The sequence below is a fragment of the Teleopsis dalmanni genome, chromosome 2 (assembly GCF_002237135.1).
Source record: "Teleopsis dalmanni isolate 2A chromosome 2, ASM223713v2, whole genome shotgun sequence".
Taxonomy (NCBI): domain Eukaryota; kingdom Metazoa; phylum Arthropoda; class Insecta; order Diptera; family Diopsidae; genus Teleopsis; species Teleopsis dalmanni.
In genome coordinates this window covers 82,490,168-82,504,354 of record NC_051847.1, presented here as the reverse complement: position 1 = coordinate 82,504,354, position 14,187 = coordinate 82,490,168, and the positions used below count along the sequence as shown (strand labels likewise).

Below are 14,187 nucleotides of genomic sequence, written 5' to 3'. Positions count from 1 at the left end.
GGGGAATGAGCAAGCAAATCTATTAGAAATTATCATTAACTTCTTGCTCTCTGGATAAAGCACACATAAAACAAGAGAATATAAGAGACATATGCTATGGGGATCGCAACCTCATTTTACAAAGCAAAAAATTAACTACAAAATTTATTAGCAAATGAAACAAAATGTTAGTATTAAAAAAATAATAAAGGAATAAATAACACTATCAGAAAGATGCAAGTAATAAGTTTATAATCAAACTTCTAAATACAAACCTATCTGTGTAAACTCAACGATATCAATAGTAACGAAAAAGAAATGTAAACGAACCCATTACTCTCTAGTACTCATCTAAAAACAACCCAAATCGTCTAACGTACACTTCGCTGAATTGTTATGATAAAGTGGCGAAGAACGTCAGGATCATAGTTCTAAAAAAAGCTACAAGGTATGCAAGATATATAAGAGATAAGTAAAAGAAAACAATTGACCATCCAAAAAATTAGAATAATCAAATTGCAATAATCATATTAAAACTTAAAGTTAGTACCGCAAATAAAAATAGAAAGGTAAATGTCTTGACTGAAATTCTTAATATTAGTCTATTCACACAGCACAAGTAACTATAATTTTGATTGTGATTTACTTTTGTTCAGGTCGCTCCGCTTAAAACCTATTCACACAACAATTTTAATTTTATTTTAATTTTGTGTTTGCAGTTGCGCTTTTAAATAAAACACTAAACGTTGTAGTATTATTTTCTTTACAGGGGATAATTAATTACTACATCACTACACAATTGTACTACATAATATAAAATACGAATTTAATTTCAATCTAATTTTATACAAATCGGATTTTTATATGGGATCGGCTTATCTTTTTAACTAAATTTTATAACGTTGTAAGTTAAATGAGACGAACGAGATAAATTACAATCCTATTAGGATTACCTAATACGCTATAAACCTGTGTGAATAGGCTATAAACTTACTCAGTAAAATTTCAAGATAAATTATTATTCATCTTATGGTTAAAATGTCTACAGTTATGGCGTAGAACGCGAACAGTTTCTTTAAGCAAAGAAAACGGGTTATTTTATTTTATCTCAGAAGTTAATTAAGGCTGTGTGCGACTTCGAGTAAATTGTAGTAAATTGAGGGAAATAGTAAACTCCATCGGCATGGCAGCGAATGTTGGTATTTACCAGAATATCGAGTAGGGTAAATTAGATAAAAATTAGGTAAATTAGGTGTTACTATTGTAAAAATTTTATAAGATGTTTATTAATGGATAAATAAATTTAAAAACTTTTAATCAAAAATAAAAAATAAGAGTAATAAATAAATAAATAAATATTTACAGAAGTGCAGTGCAATAAATCCCTAGGAAATTTCAATTTACTTTACCTCAATTTACCCGAACTCACACACGACCTAAAAGTTAACTTTACACCGAATAGATTTCTGAAAGATAAGTATTGAACATAAGGATTTGAATGCGACTTGAGTCTCTCTCGGAATTTAGGTGCATATTGGCGAATTCTTCAACAGTTGGTGAATTAAGGGGTTTGTGTAGGCTTTTGTTTTTGACATAAACATAAAAGATTAATCTACAATCTATTAAATTTATAAAAAAAATGCTTGTGTTTCATGGACATATCGCTTCTTATTGAAATTGTATAAATAGAGACCATTTAACTGAAATAAAAGTATGTTTTATTTCTCAAAAAACTTGCACTAGGCTTTTTTTATCTATAAATTTGGATGTCATACCCCAAAACAAAGCAAGGAAACGGAAAAAATATTTGTGTCAGAAAATTTTTGTAAATTAATTATATTCGTAAATTAATAATATTAAGAAAAATAAAATAAAAACGTTGTAGTACTAAATATAGAACCAGAAGAGTATCTGTCCTTGATGAATTTTATATCACTAAAGTAAAGGTACTTACTTTGCTGTACATGACTACTTGAACCCACGCAAATCTATTTGTTAAACATAACATATCCAAAAAACTAGAGCTATATATTATAATAATTATTAAAATATACATTTACGTATAAAATATTTTCTTTTTCTAATGTTGCAACTGCAAGCACATTTTATGGTCTTAAAAGAACCCATACCTTTTTGAAAGTAGCCCATGCAAATTATAGGTTCTGAATAAGTTGAATAAATGGATACTATTTTGAAATACTAAATTATTTTTTTTTATTGAGTTAACTTATATTGTTGAAAAAAATGTTATTAATTAACTATAAAATAAATTTCAATGCTACACACATTACTTTAAAAATATGCAAATAATCATGAGATGGCATCTCTGAAATCTACACGTTTACGTTATAACGTAAAGGCATACGTGAGTTAATTAAGCAGCTGTTTTTCTTATACGTGTCACAGAAAAGTTGTTTTCATTATTAAAACGAGTGTTGCAGCATTTTTCCTAACTGATCAACAAAAACGAACAAATAAAATGGTAGATGAGTGTACAAAGAAAACTCTTAGTTCCATACCTTTATTGCAAACCAGAGCAGGGCCTAGAGAGAAGGATGTTTGGGTACAAAGATTGAAAGAGGAATACCAGTCGCTAATCAAAGTAAGACGCAAAAATTTGTTACTCATGAAAGAAAATGTAATTGTTTTCATTTCTGGTATCATTGACAGTATGTACAAAATAATAAAGAATCTGGTACAGATTGGTTTCGACTAGAATCAAACAAAGAAGGCACCAAATGGTTCGGAAAATGCTGGTACATGCACAATCTACTGAAATATGAGTTTGATGTGGAATTCGATGTTAGTAAAGTTTCACTTTTCATAGAAATTTAATATATAATTTTTAAATGATTTTTTTTTGTCTTTAGATACCAGTGACGTATCCAGCAACTGCACCAGAAATAGCATTACCAGAGCTTGATGGAAAAACAGCGAAAATGTATCGTGGTGGAAAAATTTGTTTGACAGATCATTTTAAGCCTTTGTGGGCGAGAAATGTACCGAAATTTGGAATCGCTCATGCAATGGCACTTGGTGTAAGTTTAAAAATTTTTAAATAACACAAATTTTTCTAATAGTTATAAGTAGTTGATAACCGTCACCCTAAATAAGGAAAGGAGCACTCAGTTACTTACAATCTTCAAAATTTTAAATTGTGTTCCAACTTTAATTCGTTATCTAGCAGTTCATAAATCAATAGAAATATGTTCTAATAACATATAATGTTCTTTTATATATAATGTTCTAATATAGAAATTTCAATAACATCGCAATTCTTGACCCGAAGCATTATGCAAAACAGTTTTGTAGATTTGTCATTCTTGATTGCTATGGGGAATCACTTCAAACGCAGAAGTGTTTGTTAATGAAACCATGTGTAGGTGTTATGACACCATTCAGATTTAGAAAACATTATGCAAAGACTTTGAAAACATTATGACCTTTGATATATCGTTTATTTCCAGTAACCGTAGCTATACACAATAAAAAAAGAAAAAATTTGCCTTTACAAATATAATAGCACTAAAATCTAAAAGTTAGAAATATAATAACCAATGATGCACACTTTGTAGAAGAATATAATAATATTCTTGCCTAAGATGCAGAATTGTCAAAATATCCGGAATATTAGTAAAAGTTTTACTATCATAAGTTTATTTATATTTATACTTCAAATGTTAAAAATGATGACCTAACACACCTTACTTTAGTTTGGAAGATGTTTTCAGTCTTTGAAATAAATATTTATGATGTATGATAAATAGTTTCATTATAAGAAATTTATATCTTTTGTTATAAGCATTAACCCTCCCAGGCTCATATTTAACGCTTAAGGCGTCAAAAAGCGTCTTAAGGTATTCTCCTGATAAAGGTATAAGCAAATTTGCCGAAATACATATAGAAATATATTAAAAATAATGCTCAAAAAAAGTTAAAATTCTTACAAAAAAAAAAACAAACGACTTTGTGACAAAAAATCGTTTTCTATAATAAAAACTCTGATTACATATGCATTAAGAAACAACAAATGTTTTAATGGATATTTGGCAATTCCTGCATTCAACTGTATGGTCAGCCAAAAATTCAATTAATACAAAATAAATATTTATTATTGTAATTTAATATTGTTTAAAAGTTATTTATTTAAAATATAGTTTCTTTCTTCATAATTTCCTTTTAATTTATATTACATTTTCTTTTCAGTTGGCACCATGGCTTGCGGTGGAAATACCCGATCTAATAGAGAAAGGCATCATAACGTATAAGGATAAATAATGATAAAAATCAGTTTTATATTCCAAAGCAGAAACCAATTTTTTTTTATAAAATAATGAAAATTTTTATTTCGTCAAAAATGCAATTGCTTAAAAAACATTAACTTAATTTTACAGTTTCGATAAATCAAATAAGCTTCAGTGCTTTTGTTGTTACATTATTTTAAATTGCATGTAAATATTATTAATGAAATAAATAAAATGAACAAAAATCTCCCAAATAATTTCAGTAAACGTTGTATATTGAACATGAGTATTTTTTGTAAAAAATAAAAATACTTTTCAATTACATTTTGTTTTAAATTTAATTTACGTTTCGTTTGTGTTGATATTTAAATTAAGTTTTGAGCAATATTTTTCACTTATATATTTTTATGCTTAAAAAATGGAAAAATGTATAAAGAAAATTTAAATTGTTAAAAAAAATATTTGGTAAAAGGAAACTTAAATAACAATGACTTCGTCGAATAGTTATATATAACTTATATATAAAAATGTATGGCATTTGAGGAAGTAAATCAGTTAATTGAAAATATTTGGACACGATGGCTGCGCACCAAAAAATAAAACAGTTATTCAATTCTTAATATTAAAAATTTATAAAATCTAAGCTCAAAAAAATTTAACTCACTCAACAACTTATTATTTTTTCAAAAATTAACAAATTAAACTGTCATTATTAAGGACTAAAATGCAATTTAAAAAATCGCAAAATTCTGTTGCTGCTTATTGCTCTTTGTTCTTAAGACGATATCTTTTTACTTATCATTATTGCTTTTCTGATTATTGTTGTTCTGCAACCAATTGTCGCACCAAATAGAGCTTAACGAGCTAAAAGGGTCAAATGTTTGCATATCATCATCATTAGTTGTAGTTTGTTGCTGTTGTGGTTGTGGCTGCTGTTGCGGTTGTTGTTGGTGTTGCTGCTGCTGCTGCTGTTGAGTTTGATGTAAATTCTGCAAACTCGGCAACAAACCTGGTGGTGGACGCACAAGACCGGCATTCTGCCAAAGACCTGCGGAATTAATGCCAGTTGAATTGACGATATCACTTGGCAAGCTTTGTCCGTAAACAAGTGGTGACCAAGTATGAGAATTAAGTGCCCAACTGTTGCTGACATCAACACCTTGCAAAAGTTGTTGCTGCGCTTGCAAGCGTAGTTGTTGCTGTTGCTGATTTTCAATTTGCCGCTGGCGTAAATTAAACAAATACTCATTTGTCTGCCATTGTCGTTGCAACTCTGCTTGAGCCTTTTGTAGTTCCAATAATTGTGCAGTTGAGGCATCTGTGAAAAAAGCAAATATTTTTAAAAAGCCATAAAAAATAATACTTAAAATATATATATAATTTATGTTACATGCTTGATTTAATTTTATGTACACTACCCACCTATCAATGGTGCAATGTTATTTTGCTCATAAGTAGTTGGTAGCATATCGGAAAAAAAACTGGAACTACTACAAATTTGCGGTTTAAGTAATTGTGTGGTAGTTGCAGTCATTGGTGCAGCGGTTACCGACTCCCAAACGGGTGTTGAAGATGGTGATTTTCTTGTGCCAATCGGACCAAGTTCAGTGCTGCTAGGTCTTTCGTCGCTTTTTGAAATTTCCTTTTCTGTTGATACAGTAATAGTCTGTGGTTCACAAATATTGGAGAGCTCAGTCGTTTTGAGATCAACACTACTAAATAGTGAATTTTGTGAAGCCATTTTCATTTGATTTAAATTAAATGCACCATCGGTGTTTGTTGATGTTGCTAAATTTTGTTGTGGATAATTATGTTTCTGCAGCACATCTCCAAATGAGACCTGGTTACTAGTTTCCCAAGGTGAGGTTATACAGCTAAGTCCTGTGCCATTATTGCTTATTTCAGGCGGAATCGGAATCGGTGAATCAAAATTTAATGAGTTAACAACTTTAACTTTTTTCTTACGGTCTGCTAGTTTGAAATTGGAGTTCGATGATGTTGTTGACGAAGAATTCGAATGACAATTTGCTTCACGTTTTTGCAATTCTCGCTTGCGTTCTCTACCAGGTGTTTTTCCATACTTACGTGAAGTATCTTTGGTTGAAACTGTTGTATTTTTCTGTTCTGTATCGAAAAGATTGTCCGTGTTGGATTTCATTTCTGGGGTCTTAGTTAGTTTCTTACTGGCACTGATGCTATTTGCAAAACTTTTCTCTGTACAATTTATTTTGGCTTTGTGCGTATTTGTATTTTCTTCTACTGGCGCCGTTGGTGAAGGTGTGTTGTTTTTGGATTTTTTATTACTACGTTGTTGCTGTGTTTGTTTTTTAGGAATATTATTACTATTGCGTTCATTTGGACTTACTCTGTTTTTTTCCTTATGTTCTGTTTGTATGACTGGCGATAAACACTTGCTACTTTCTGCAGATGTACAATTATGAAAGCTGCAGTTGAATGTTAATTTATCATCATCTAGAAACTTAAATTCAAATTCCTCTGAAAATTCACAATATTGGTCGCAGCTGCAATCCATTGTGCAATCTTCAGGCCAATCTAAATATTGATAATATAAGTTTTTACTAGCGGAATTTTGAAAATTCTGTTTTTCGCCAACTCTCTTTTTAAGGCTATTGCTGTTACCATTCGTTTGATTTAGTTTTTGCTTATTATTTGTTGTCAATACTTTTGTTACCACTACTAAACCCGAATCATCTGTTGGAGTAAGCGACTTTATACCAATGTTCCGCAGATTAAAAGTAGGATGCACAGGTCCCTTATCGCGAGATTTTGCCACAGCATCCTGTATTTTGAAAATTTTATACAAATCCAAATGTACCGCAAAGACCACCATCGCCAAGCTGCTTAATATAACAATTATAGCAGCGTACCGTACTTGTGTCTCCCATTCAGGTCGAGCGATCAATTTTCCGCAGAGCTCTAAACTATCAGTAGGCAATTGTGCCAATAATGTATAGTTGACATTGTAGGAAAGATTTGTTTTTATTACCAATAACTTTGCAATACGTGCTATAGTAAAGTCTGGACTAAACAATATTTCAATTTTTTTAGACGAATTAGGTGCAAGTTCAAAACTAGTGCAGTCCACTATTTTAAATCCATATCCAATGCATTGTTGGCCTTCGACAAAAAATGTTTCAACAAATATTGGAATTTCACCTGTATTGCGAGCTGTGAAAGTTCTCTTAATATTCACCGGAAAACTAACTTCTGTTGTTGTTGTTGTTGTTGGTTGCATTTGTTGATAGCAAGAGGACAAATGTTTTTCATTTACTTCGAAGAGCAAAGGCGTTGTGGAGCCTGGTTTCCGATTTCCAAAACGAAATTGTGATTGCACACCTTTAGCGCTTATCCAAACTCCCTCATACAACGTCAAATTATTTCGAATATGTAGTAAAGTGCAAAACAAATCCGTTTGTGTTGCAGTGAATGTAATTGTGACAGTTATATTTTCATAAGCTGGAATTAGTACAGGTTGCTTAGTTGACAGTTCGGATAATGAAAATACTGACTGATCTGTCAAATGGCAATTTTTTGGTAAAACTACTACCTCAAGCGGTAACGATGAACGTGTAAGCTTTGCGAATTTTGGATTTGATAAGAAAAAATCAACCAGTATCGGTTTATTAGCAGGATTATTAATAACGATTGCTGTTTTACGAGATTTGTTGATTTCGACACTTGGTAGTGTTTGTGGTCCAGACACCAATTTTGGCCATACAATATCGATCATTAATTGTAGTACGAACTGTCGTTTTTCTTGTGTACTCACTCTAAACGAAATTGATTGTAGGATTGCTTTAAACTGCCGATATAATTCTGTACGTCTTCTAAGTTCTCCTTCATCAAAATAAGGGTTATTATTCAACTCTCTCGTAAGAGGCTGTGTAGATAAAAAATCTAACGAATTTGTTCTCTCGTCTTGCGGTATATAACACATATGCTTGCATATTTCTGCTGGGCTGAAATAGAGGCGACCAATTTTTGTAGACACTCCGGGATCAATAACTGCAACTTTAGGATTAAAATCTTCGAAATGCATACTTGGATCCGTAAAATTGACACTCGTTATATGTATTGGATATTGAAATGTAGATCGTATACTTATATCTGATGAACATAGCATGCCCTAGAAATGTTATAAATAATTACTATATAAAACGAACATTACAAACTATAAATAATATTACCGGGAAGCAATTTTTAAAATAAACTGTTTCCTGATCCACTTCTAAATCGCCGATCATTGTTTTAAATCTAACTGTTGCTGTTATATTTTCATATGGTGTCCATATTTGTAATGTGGCATCTAAAGGCTTATTTTCCGTTATATAGGATTGTATAGCTAATTCAAAAACTGCCACTTCATTTTCGTTAAGTTGCGAACAAAAGTAATATTTGACATTCTCGATGTTTTGTTCATTTTTCAAGCTCGTTATTTTCGCACAACCCATAAATGTGGTATGAAAGTATATGCCACGTTTTGTTTGAAAGTCCCAATTCGTTACCTTAATTGGTATTGGATTTTTATTCTGTAAAACAATATAACCTGGTTGTGACATTTCTGCCAAAGGCACCAAGCCCAAATTAAGATCAGTATTATATTCAGGTTTTAACATAAAACGACCCGAAATTTGCGTATGCACATGGAGCTGTCCAGTACATATTAATAAAGGCACTTCGAAACGAGTTACATTAGTATATATATTTAACATAGAGCGAAAGTTATTACTAAGGTTTTTAGTTTGTAGCTGCATGAGTTCCAATGATTCACCTGGCTTCAGCACAACGTCATACTTACTATGACTTTGATTTATATTAAAAATTTTGGTTATATTACTCTCTACACTGCTTTTCAAAACGAGTAAAGGTGTTTTGAATTCATTTCGCACAATAAGTTTTCTTTCTTTATAAACATCTTTATCACCGGTTATAAAAATTGTTGTATTACGATTAAAAGAAAGCGTGCCTTTAAAAACATCTGCACGTATCAAAACCGAAAATTCTTGAATGTGACTAACGTTGCGTTTCAAAGCTGAACGCAGTAAAGCAAGCTTAAAATTAAAAGACTTGTCCAACAGCATTGGATCAAGAGTAATGCTTGTATCGTTTATATTAAAAGATAAACCACTAATATTATGAAGATCATGATACACTAACTCGTAAGGACTATTTTCATCCGAATTGCGTAAATTAAGTTTCACTGTTGTTGGCGTTGTATCTTGTGTTACAATGCGCCCAAAATCAATTACCGGGTTTTCAGCATACAGTCCATTCTCCTGTTGAATTTCAAATTCAACGGGAATAACAAAAACATTTTCAACTGGAGCTACAGAATCATTCGGCTGCTCCAGCACTTTTATACGTATATACGCCGTGTGATTACCGGCATTCTTTCCATGAAATCTTATACGTATCACTGGCTTTGTGGAATATGGCGGTATTTCCCATAAGGCTTGAGGTCCTTCTTGTCCGCCGCTAGGTAATTCTAATTGAAATTGCCCACCACTACTGTACACCTGTAACATATACACTAGAAAAATGTGTTATAGTTAAGGAAGTTGTTACCTCTATTATTTGCATTGTATGCTTATGTGGATTGAACATATGTATTTCTGGGGTAAGCGTGGCATTCAGCGGAGCTTTAACGCCTACAATTGGCTGTAATTTGTATGGACATTCAGTACCCACCCCACGAACGGAAAAGTTAGCTAAGCCAAATGAACTATGTACATGTAAAACTGACTGTAGTGTTCCACTTTCACGAGGTAGAAAAACTACATTAAATGTAGTATTTCCTTGTGGAGGTATGATCTTTGTCTCAAAAAAGCTGCTATAAAATGATGAAATTTGACCTGAGACCGAACCCAAATACACACTACGATTATGCTGATTAATAACTGTGATTGTGTGTGATTGCGCTGTACCAACTGATATAACACCAAAGTCCAGATGTGGGGGGTCAAAACGTATATTTAAGATTTGATCTCCATTTGGTTTAAGTGATGTTATTGGAAATATATTTTCCACTTGACTTGATGTTTGCTGTGCATTGAAATTTATTTTTTCACTCGGTTGTAATAATTGATCAACAGCACTGGCCAAGCAAAAGCAAAACAATAGCATTGTAAAGGGCATCATCTTGCTTAATAATTAACTTTATGGATAATGGAAAATAAAATATTTATTTGGGTAGCCCGGCACCGTTTCTTAATATATTTTATATTTTTCATCGATATTTTGAATATTATACTTGATATTTTCGCGAATATTTTACCGTTTTTATAATTGCAGTTTATGTTTCTTCATAGTTTCGCTTGTCATGTGCAATTCAAAACGATGATGCCACTTAACCAAAAAATCTTAATTCTAAACATATGTTTTTTGTTTATAATTGTTAATAATGATCGTTCGCTTACTTTAAAAGAAACACAGAATAAGCAAAACTTAAATGTAAAAAATAATAGATATGATACATAAAAAAATAAATAGACGTAGTGATACTGGTTTCATCGGGAGCATCGGATACTGTCTTTTTGACGGAGACATGGGCAGTGTTTTACAATGTATTATCTGTAGAATATATTGTCAAGAAATATCTCTCTTCCACTTTCCTTCTATCTCATAATTTCCCTATCATAAACTTCAGTCACTCGAAGACAAAAAAATTGAAAACATTTCTTAAATTAAATTTCTGATTTCATCATCATATCGTTTACCTGAATTCAAATCAGTTTTATATTGGATTCACACGAGAGTTTTGTTTATAATTTTAGCTGTCATGCTTGTAATTTTAGTTGTCAATTATTGTTGTTTTCAATGCAAAACAAAAATGTTTGACATTTAAAATTACAAATAAAACTCTTGTGTGAGTCCAATATTATACAATATTAAATGCCAGCTTGCAGTTACATACTTGAACGAACCAAAAATAATGTTTGAAACATTTTTTACATAAATCTAAATAAGTATTAGAACAGCTATTATACCCATTGTAACTATACATATTATTATAATATAACTATATATTTTCTAGTAAATAGTTTCTATTAAAATATTCACACATCGTCGAAATAGTATCCACTATTTGTAATTTCCGAAAACCAATTTACTTTAATTATATTAATTTTTTGTTTTTATAAATGATAAACTGTACTTTAATAACATATTTTGCCAGAATTTTGTCTTATATATATCAGCAACATTAGGCAGCAATAATTAATAAACAACCAGTAATAACTATCCAGCAAAATATCCCCCCTCACTTGTGTTCAATTTTGACTTAGATATGTTTGTTGTATAAATACCAAGCCTTTTATCTTCTTATGTCTGCCTTCCCATTGATTACTGGTTTCAATTTTTGACTTTTACAGTCCAATGTTTGAAATTTGTTCATTTTGCATTCGAAAAAAGTGCTTTAGGTGATCCACCTACATTGGAAAATAAAACAAATAAATATTCAAAGACAGCGCGACACATTCAATGCCGGATTTTCACTTTATTTAGAAATTAATATTTTATAAAAACTTAATTTTTAATAATCATTTAAATTTGTAATTTATCAACTTATGGTGAGAAATTATAATTTCAGTCGTTGCAGTCATAGTTTATATCAAAATCAGTACACAGGATTACGGAACACATGTAACTAATTATTACGCATTTATAGAGATAAATGTTGTAAATGTAATTTATATAAGACTTTAGCTTAAACAATAGGGATTTTCACTCTCTCACAGACTCATTGCAAAGTGCATGAAATACACAGGTTGCTCGAGCTTTCAGTGGACAATCTTACTATAACTAAGCCCATGTCTATACATATGCTTACAACGAAACGAAAAAAACAGCTGTTTCGACATGCTTCTTATGTGGATGTGGTAAACTGCAAAAACTGCTGTTTCATTTTGATATTACAATTCTACAACATAGCTGTTCCCGCACTCTTGCAACCTTAGTGCAATAACTTTGCAAGACAGAGGGAATATTCCTAATTAATAATTTATTAGCGATAAATTAAATAATATATGAGATACTGTATATACATATATTCGAAAACATCATTATATACTAAATATTTCGACTTCTTATCTCTGCTTATTATTTTTGATGCATGTAGCACCACGTTTACGCTGTTGCAACTATGTATTTCCAAATATGGGTTAAAATAGCAACAAAATCTATGCTAACATAAGATTCGTTAATTACGAGTGTAAACAGAGTATACAAATTCTTAATTATACCCAATTGTATGTATTGGATTCTCATAAAAACAAAATAATCTTAAGAGTTGTGTGTTCTTCGCACTGGCAACTTTTCACAGCAAAATAAAGCCTAGCATTACGCGGCAAAAAGTCAATCAAAATAATTTCTAGCAATTCTAGAGAAACATAAAAAAAGTCAAGCGTCGTATTTTTATAAGTACAGTAATTCTCAGAGAAATGCATGAACATGTTTTCAAGCGGGTGCATTTATCCATTAACTACCGTAACAAAATTTATATTGCTTTAGTCAAATTGTAAATTATATAAAGTCTCTTATTTATATGGAAAATAGTGACAAACATTATGAGTTTAAACAAATTTTACGACGTCTGGAAGATTTCAGGATCAAATCCAGATTTTTTTATTTCCACAGCTATAGAAAAATTTTACGACGTCTGGAAAATTTCAGGATCAAGTCCAGATTTTTTCATTTCCACAGCTATAGAAAACAAATAATCATAACATTCTGCCCTATAAATAAAAAAAAAATAAAACATATAATCTCAATTTACATAAATGTGGAATTTACATTGTTTTTGCTTTTTGCCAGCTTTCTCCCCAAACATACACACCATGTCGACGTACGAGTATAGCACTACACCCTGGATGCTGCATCATAGCAGCGTACATAGAATCGGCCAAATCACGCTCGAATGGAGTGTTTTCAATTATTGGAACTACCAGTTGCTCGTCATACCGCAAATGCCGTTTTTGCTCTTCATCATAAATACCCTTGAAATATCATTATTATATATTAGCGTACACTTTATTATAGTTATTGTACCTTAATCATTTCTAAATGGGTACATCGAAATTCTTTTCCTGGCCACAACAACGTAGCCATTACAGCACTTTGTGAGTGCGTATGAATTACTGCTTCTGCTGAACGATGTCTGTAAGCTAACATAAAAAGCGGTGTACACTGACTCTTCGTTAAACTATATTGAAATGAAATCTGACATAGATTGACACTTATATAAAGCTCAAATTTACCATTTGTAATCAGGTGGTATTTGAATGTCGTTTCCTTTTATATCTTGCACAAATAAATCCTCTGGTAAAATTCGTTCTTTTTGAACGCCGGAAGGAGCGATGTATATTTCATTACTTCAGAATTAATTTTTTAATTAATTTTATATATTTTGTTAATTTAATTTATAACCAACTTGAATTTAATGCTGATACCCCCACCTGTTCCGGTGACCCAACCTAAATTGTAAAATAGTTTACAAAGCTCTGGAATTAATTTCCTTGGATGCTCCTTTAAATATTAATAACAAAATTATATAGTAAGTTTAATGGTAAAAATTTTACCTCGGGTAAATCCTTATAAATGGACATAATATTTTTAGTAACGACAACAAAGATCAGATTATAAGGCAATTAGCAAAACAAACACTGATAACAGTGAGAAAAAACTTGGCCGACAGCCGATTTAAAAGTGTATGACATTTAAGAAGCGCATACTTGCACAAACGTTCTACATCATTGAATACAAGATTATTTCACAATGTGAACATTAAAGATATATATTACCAGTAATTTTTTCTTTAAGAGTTATAAAAAAAACAGCATTAAGTCTGGTTGAAACAGATTGTTATCACTTTTAAAAAATACATTTAATACATTTAACATTTAATACCGGAAGTCAAGATAGCAACGACAGAATTGGAGCACGTAAT

The 14,187-nt window shown here is 31.0% G+C and overlaps 3 protein-coding genes across 3 annotated transcripts; 1 reads left to right on the top strand and 2 right to left on the bottom strand.

Moving 5' to 3' along the window:
- The first annotated feature begins 2,285 nt into the window (after positions 1-2,285).
- On the top strand, positions 2,286-4,480 carry LOC119681419 (ubiquitin-fold modifier-conjugating enzyme 1). Its single transcript, XM_038094604.1, has 4 exons — positions 2,286-2,581; positions 2,650-2,781; positions 2,850-3,017; positions 4,186-4,480. Exons 1-4 carry the CDS (start codon positions 2,459-2,461, stop codon positions 4,255-4,257), a joined length of 495 nt encoding a protein of 164 aa, XP_037950532.1. The 5' UTR covers positions 2,286-2,458; the 3' UTR covers positions 4,258-4,480.
- A 414-nt stretch (positions 4,481-4,894) lies between these two features.
- Positions 4,895-10,577, bottom strand: LOC119678016 (transmembrane protein 131 homolog). The gene is made up of 4 exons (XM_038089635.1): positions 9,810-10,577; positions 8,432-9,760; positions 5,646-8,370; positions 4,895-5,541 (listed from the first exon to the last, which is right to left on the bottom strand). The coding sequence occupies exons 1-4, from the start codon at positions 10,380-10,382 to the stop codon at positions 5,015-5,017; spliced, it is 5,154 nt and encodes a 1,717-aa protein (XP_037945563.1). The 5' UTR covers positions 10,383-10,577; the 3' UTR covers positions 4,895-5,014.
- Positions 10,578-12,449: 1,872 nt separating this feature from the next.
- On the bottom strand, positions 12,450-13,926 carry LOC119681092 (probable methylthioribulose-1-phosphate dehydratase). Its single transcript, XM_038094167.1, has 6 exons — positions 13,820-13,926; positions 13,672-13,766; positions 13,499-13,612; positions 13,290-13,443; positions 13,035-13,237; positions 12,450-12,976 (listed from the first exon to the last, which is right to left on the bottom strand). The coding sequence occupies exons 1-6, from the start codon at positions 13,844-13,846 to the stop codon at positions 12,892-12,894; spliced, it is 678 nt and encodes a 225-aa protein (XP_037950095.1). The 5' UTR covers positions 13,847-13,926; the 3' UTR covers positions 12,450-12,891.
- Between the last annotated feature and the right edge of the window lie 261 nt (positions 13,927-14,187).

What these genes read in the sequence shown, in the direction of transcription:
- LOC119681419 (XM_038094604.1), top strand. Translation starts at nt 2,459, where the DNA reads ATGGTAGATGAGTGTACAAAGAAAACTCTTAGTTCCATACCTTTATTG. An exon ending in AGTTTGATGTGGAATTCGAT is followed by an intron (nt 2,782 to 2,849) that starts GTTAGTAAAGTT and finishes TTTTGTCTTTAG; the next exon opens with ATACCAGTGACGTATCCAGC. An exon ending in CTCATGCAATGGCACTTGGT is followed by an intron (nt 3,018 to 4,185) that starts GTAAGTTTAAAA and finishes TTTTCTTTTCAG; the next exon opens with TTGGCACCATGGCTTGCGGT.
- LOC119678016 (XM_038089635.1), bottom strand. Translation starts at nt 10,382, where the DNA reads ATGATGCCCTTTACAATGCTATTGTTTTGCTTTTGCTTGGCCAGTGCT. An exon ending in ATACAATGCAAATAATAGAG is followed by an intron (nt 9,761 to 9,809) that starts GTAACAACTTCC and finishes TATATGTTACAG; the next exon opens with GTGTACAGTAGTGGTGGGCA. An exon ending in ATTTTAAAAATTGCTTCCCG is followed by an intron (nt 8,371 to 8,431) that starts GTAATATTATTT and finishes TAACATTTCTAG; the next exon opens with GGCATGCTATGTTCATCAGA.
- LOC119681092 (XM_038094167.1), bottom strand. Translation starts at nt 13,846, where the DNA reads ATGTCCATTTATAAGGATTTACCCGAG. An exon ending in ATACCACCTGATTACAAATG is followed by an intron (nt 13,444 to 13,498) that starts GTAAATTTGAGC and finishes ATTTCAATATAG; the next exon opens with TTTAACGAAGAGTCAGTGTA. An exon ending in TGGCAAAAAGCAAAAACAAT is followed by an intron (nt 12,977 to 13,034) that starts GTAAATTCCACA and finishes TTTTATTTATAG; the next exon opens with GGCAGAATGTTATGATTATT.